Here is a 5,633-nt window from a genome sequence, read left to right as displayed (position 1 = left end):
GGGTTGCGTACATGTGGTGGGCGGAGCTATCAAAATAGGGGCGAGACCCTTTTGGGGTAGGGGTGTGTTTGTTTTGGTGATTTCAAATGTCAACACTGGCTACCAGAAATCGCTTACCCCACCTTTAATATCACCTTACTAAGACATATCATTGAAGATACAGAGTCAGTGACGACTGATATTTATATGTTTTTATGTCAGTAGTCCCTGTTATACTGCTATAAATATTTTAAAAGATTTATATTGCATGATATCAGACTTTCATATAACTTTTTGGCCGTTTAAATACCAGCATCTGCACCAAATTGCATATTTTTTGCTTAGCTTGGTTCTTGCATCTCTGGAGAGACCTAAAAATGGCTTTCCACCAACGTTTACCATCCAACCTGACAGAACTGGAGTGGATCTGCAAGAGGGAATGGCAGAGGATCCCCAAATCCATGTGTGAAAAACTTGTTGCATCTTTCCTAAAAAGACTCATGGCTGTATTAGATCAAATGGGTGCTTCTACTAAATACTGAGCATTTTTCAGTTTTTCTTTTTTAATAAATTTGCAAAAATGTCAACAATTCTGTGTTTTTCTATATATATGGGGTGCTGTGTGTACATTAATGAGGAAAAAAAATTAACTTAAATGATTTTAGCAAATGGCTGCAATATAACAAAGAGTGAAAAATTTAAGGGGGTCTGAATACTTTCCGTACCCACTGTATATATATATATATACACACACACACATATAGGTGTTTTTCCCTCCAAATATGATCTCCATATTCTCTATATATCACTGTATGTGCCATAAAGGCCTGATGTATCACATGATACATATATAAAAAAAAATTGCATGCAAACTTTCACATTTTCACTAAAAGTTCAAAAATGTATTTCATATGAGCAGATGACTTTAAGTGAATAGGGCCTTAAATTTGGCTCTGCTCCTCACATAAACTCGTATTTGCTCAGACACTCACCCGTCCATGGCCTCTTCGATCTTCTTCTTCCTGAGCTCGATGAGCTCTGGAGTCTCCATGCCGGCAGGAACGGAGGAGAAGCCGCCCGGAGTGATCATCCCGCTGTCATAATGAGAGAGAACAGACATCTGTGAGCCCTCATGTCTCAAACACACGCAAGCCAATCAGAGACGGACACAGTCTGAGACCCTGAGATGAGCAGCACCTGTCTGCAGGTGTGAAGAAGCCCGTTTCATCAGGTTTCTCCTCGTCGCTCTCCTCCTCCTCCTCCTCTTCCTCAGACGACTCTTCATCAGACGCCTCTAGCTCGCCCCACGTGGTTCGATCTACTTCCTCCTCCTCTGCTTTGGCCTGTCAACATTATCAGGCAAACCAAACAACAGACTCAAACACCGCAGGAAGGAGAAGTGTGTGAAGACATTTTTGCAGTCATACAATTAGATCTCCTCACAATGAACGATTAAAATTGCACTCTATTTTTCTCCCCAGCAATAAGGCACATATTCAGGATGTGATTTCGTAGTTTGCTCACATGGAAGTCTATGGCGTTGGTGCCGAACACGTCTCCGTACAGCGGTCTGCCCGTCTCGTCCACAGGAGGCTTACCCCAACCGCCCGCATGATACCCAAACGAACAGCCCTGAAAGAGAGAGACACACCTAATTAGGAAGATATCACTGCTTTATATCACTACACTAATGAGCTTTACACTGCAGAACAGTTTTAGTGAATCGTGTCTCGTTTAAGTCAGATCCTCTAATGGAGACTGATGCGCTTTTGTAAGATCATTAGATTGGTGTTACACGTTACTTTATACCTGATTACAGACGAAAGTCTGTTCCTTTAAAATGTTCTGCGCATCACTGCTGGAAGTATTGTGAAAAATTCTAATTGCATATTGCAGGCAAACCACATGGTTTGTCACTTTGACTAATGATCATTTTATTGAGATCACACTCACAAAGAGTCATTTCTAGCTAAAGAAATGCACAAATAAACATATAAAAAATATACAATATTAATGTAAAAAAATGCATATAAAAAATTATTTGAATACATATATTTACTTTCTAAAAATTGCTAAAAAAGTAAATATACATATATAAAAAATTAAAATATACATTCTATAATCACAATTTCAGAATCTAAAACTAAGCAAATCATAAACATACTCAAACACACATATATACAGTAGGCCTACATATTTTAAATATATTATTACCTTGTAATACAATTTCTTATGGAGCAGAAAATGCATCAATTTAAGAAACATCTCTCTGATTTAAACTATTCTGCTGCAACCATGAAAGTCAGTGGAGGCTTGTTACCAATGCAACAACGCAAATGCTAATTTAAAATTAAAAGTTTTCAGGATAAACAGGGGGCAAATATTGCAGATGATTATGCTTAATAAATTGAGAGAAGCAGAAATTGTGATCATAAATAAAATGATTCATCATACACACACATGCAATCTATGTACTTTACAAAATAAAAAATTTACAAAAACGTAAATTAAATTTAAGTTAGTTTTGCAACGATAAGTGCAATCACGCAAAGTGTTGCTTATAAAAGTAGCATTTCTCAACACTTTTTTCCCTCCGTGTTTGAGTGCGTCTGACCTCGGGGATGGGGGCGTTGAGGCCGGGGATCTTCAGGTTTGGATACGAGGGTGGAGGTCCGTATCTCTGCATGGCGATCAGCCACGGCGGGGGAACTTTGTGCGAGTTCTGCGGAGACAAACGCACTTTAAAAGCACAGCTAAAATTACACAAGTGTCTGAACAGCTCTCCTGCACTTTCACAGAACAAAACAGCAGTTGCTTTGCGCAAAAAGGAAATGCTTTGTTGTGTAAAGCAGAGCAGGATGAAGCACTCACAGGTCCTGTGGGCATCCCCAGAGCGACTCGCAGCTCACCGGACAGATCGCCTGGTTTCTTCTCCTTCAGCCGCGTCTCGAACTCTTTACCCTGACACATAACCACCAGACCAGAGTTACTTATGCTCCAGGAAGTGTCATCATAACTGACATAAACATCAGGTAACGCAAGCCCACCTCATAATACAGGTCCCCGTGTATCGTGAGCTTCGGTTTGATCTGCCATTTGAAGAAGGCGTCGTGCAGCTTCTGGTAGTCGATGTCGATCTTCCCCATCTTGGGCCGAACTTTCTCTCTCATTTTGGTCTTCATGGTTTTGGCGTCTTCCTGCAGGAATACAGAGACGTCAGTGAAGCTGGCAGCAGCGGGAAATGCATCAACACGGAACGTTCAAGTTTAAATTTAAAACCGGATTCACAATATTACAAACGTCACTCAAGCGCGGTCTCTTATGAAAACGGCATAAGAACATGAGCGCTGAACCACACAAATGATAACACATCAGAGTCACCGCTGAAGGCCTCATGACACCGAGCTGCTCTCCGCAAGTTTGAATTTCATTAATGTCTGCAAACACATTTTTTTTTAAACAAACTATATTAAAGCAATAAGGTTTACAGTGAATTTATAACAGCTAAGGGGCGTTGTTACGATGCGAAACGGAGTCTAAAACCCCCTTAGCTGTTATAAATTCACTGTAAACCACGGCTTCACGGGGCTTATTGCTTTTATAAAACGGTTATTCCATATAACTTAGTAAGGTTTCACAAAATAAAACAGAGCAAATAAAGTGTAATGATATTAATAAAAACAGTATTCTTCCACCAAACAATGTAGTTCCTCAGAAACAGGTATGGTTCCAACAAAGTGGTTGCCGAGCAACAGACAGAAATAAACAAAGGTGTGTGTTTGTAGAGTAATTTACAACAGCTTCGAATGTGGCTCAGCCAATCAGAATCAAGGACCGGAACTATCCGTTTTATATTGTTGAATATAAAAGATGATAAACACTCTGTTGTTTTATGACCTTGCTCAGGAACAGAATGTGGCAAGAGTAACATAACTGTATGAATAAGTATCAGAAATGCATATGCAATTATATTAAGCCCTAAATATATATATGATCTTTTTTAAAGATTTTGAAAGACGTCTCTCTCTTGATATTTAATCAAAAATACAGTAAAAGTATTTTAAACAACAACACAATTTTTTTCTATCTGAATATATTTTAAAATATAATTTATTCCTGTGATCAAAGCTGCATTTTCAGCATCGTTACTCCAGTCTTCAGTGTCACATGATCTTCAGAAATCATTCTAATATACTGATTTGCTGCTCGAGACACATTTCTGATTATTATCAATGTTGAAAACAGTTGTGCTGCTTCATATTTTTGTTAGTTTATGTATACGAAGCCAGATTGTACCTTCTCCTGCAGGGCTTCTCTCATCTCCTGGATGCCGGTTCTCTTGATGAACTCGGGCAGCTCAAACGGAGGTTTCTCTATGCCTCTCTTGCCCTGCAGGTACTTCCTCTTGAAGCACCAGTGACGGGGCACGGGCACCGTGTTCCTGGTGGCCTTCAGGTGCACCAGCAGCTTGGGCTCCTGCGCCGTCACGTCGTGCATCTCCACCACGTCAGGACGCACCACGAGCTGACAGACAGACAGAGGAGCACACACATTATGAAGCGTGATCATTCAACTTTACCTGACGTTAGTTCTGAAAATACCAATTGCTTACACTCTGAAATGACTTGAACGTGTTATTTGAATGCGAAGTAAAAAGTTTTAAATGCAATTATAATGAAGACGGCTCATTGTTATGCATTTCATATTAAAGGATTAGATCACCCAAATTTTGCCGATGATGTACTTTAGCATTTGTTTCTTCATCAGATTTGGAGAAATGTAGCATTACGTCACTTGCTCAGCAATGGATGCTCTGCAGTGAATGGGTGCCGTCAGAATGAGAGTCCAAACAGCTGATAAAAACATCACAATAATCCACAAGTAATCCACACCACTCCAGTCCATCAGTTAATGTCTTGTGAAGCGAAAAGCTGCGTGTTTGTAAGAAACAAATCCAACATTAAGACATCTGAACTTTAAACTGTAACTTCTGACCAAAACATCCATAACATAAGTCCATAATGCATTATAATGCCGTTTTCCTCTCACATCAAAAACAACCCACATATTTGTTTAGAGCTGTTTTGTCTTGTAAATGGTGTTTGATCTGTGCGGACCAAGTCCCACGGTTCGACAAGCATGTGAACCGCAGATTAATTGCTCAATTTGACCATAATAGAGTGAAAGTTTATCATTTGTACTTGTTTACACACGCAAGCGATTTTAAACGGTTTCAGTGAAAGACAAGGCGAAATGTAACTCGATTCGTTACTCGCGTGCTGTTTTCTATGTTCACAGACGCACACACATGAAGCGTGTTTGAAGCGGTGCGCAAACACCATACTGAATCCCCTTTTGAATCCTCTGAACAGACATATACAAAAAAAATTATGACAAAATACCAATCTCGACTATCATTCTGGTAAACAGTCTGTTATGTCATAAGTGGAAGAGAACAGCGGAGAAAGAAATCGGATATGTATCATTATATTGGATCCGTGCATCAGGTCTTAAAGGGGCAGTAGCCTATAAATACCTGCTGCTGTCATTAAAGGGGTCATATGATGCTGCTAAAAAGAACATTATTTTGTGTATTTGGTGTAATGAAATGTGTTTATGAGGTTCAAAAAACACATTATTTTCCACATACTGTA

General features: G+C 39.5%; 1 protein-coding gene across 1 annotated transcript in view; it reads right to left on the bottom strand.

Moving 5' to 3' along the window:
• Window positions 1-5,633, bottom strand: part of LOC107728025 (splicing factor 3B subunit 2) — a 19,224-nt gene that overhangs the window by 6,557 nt on the left and 7,034 nt on the right. The window contains exons 10-16 of the mRNA XM_016538078.1: window positions 4,276-4,503; window positions 3,027-3,176; window positions 2,851-2,940; window positions 2,594-2,701; window positions 1,504-1,611; window positions 1,177-1,322; window positions 972-1,073 (exon numbers count right to left, since the gene is read on the bottom strand). Coding sequence (XP_016393564.1) covers window positions 972-1,073; window positions 1,177-1,322; window positions 1,504-1,611; window positions 2,594-2,701; window positions 2,851-2,940; window positions 3,027-3,176; window positions 4,276-4,503 — 932 coding nt within the window. The remainder of the gene's footprint in view (window positions 1-971; window positions 1,074-1,176; window positions 1,323-1,503; window positions 1,612-2,593; window positions 2,702-2,850; window positions 2,941-3,026; window positions 3,177-4,275; window positions 4,504-5,633) is intronic.

Source organism: Sinocyclocheilus rhinocerous, unplaced genomic scaffold (assembly GCF_001515625.1).
Source record: "Sinocyclocheilus rhinocerous isolate Xijiao unplaced genomic scaffold, SAMN03320098_v1.1 scaffold1900, whole genome shotgun sequence".
NCBI lineage: Eukaryota > Metazoa > Chordata > Actinopteri > Cypriniformes > Cyprinidae > Sinocyclocheilus > Sinocyclocheilus rhinocerous.
The sequence above is the reverse complement of the archived record's forward strand: the minus strand, read 5'-3'. Positions and strand labels throughout refer to the sequence as shown.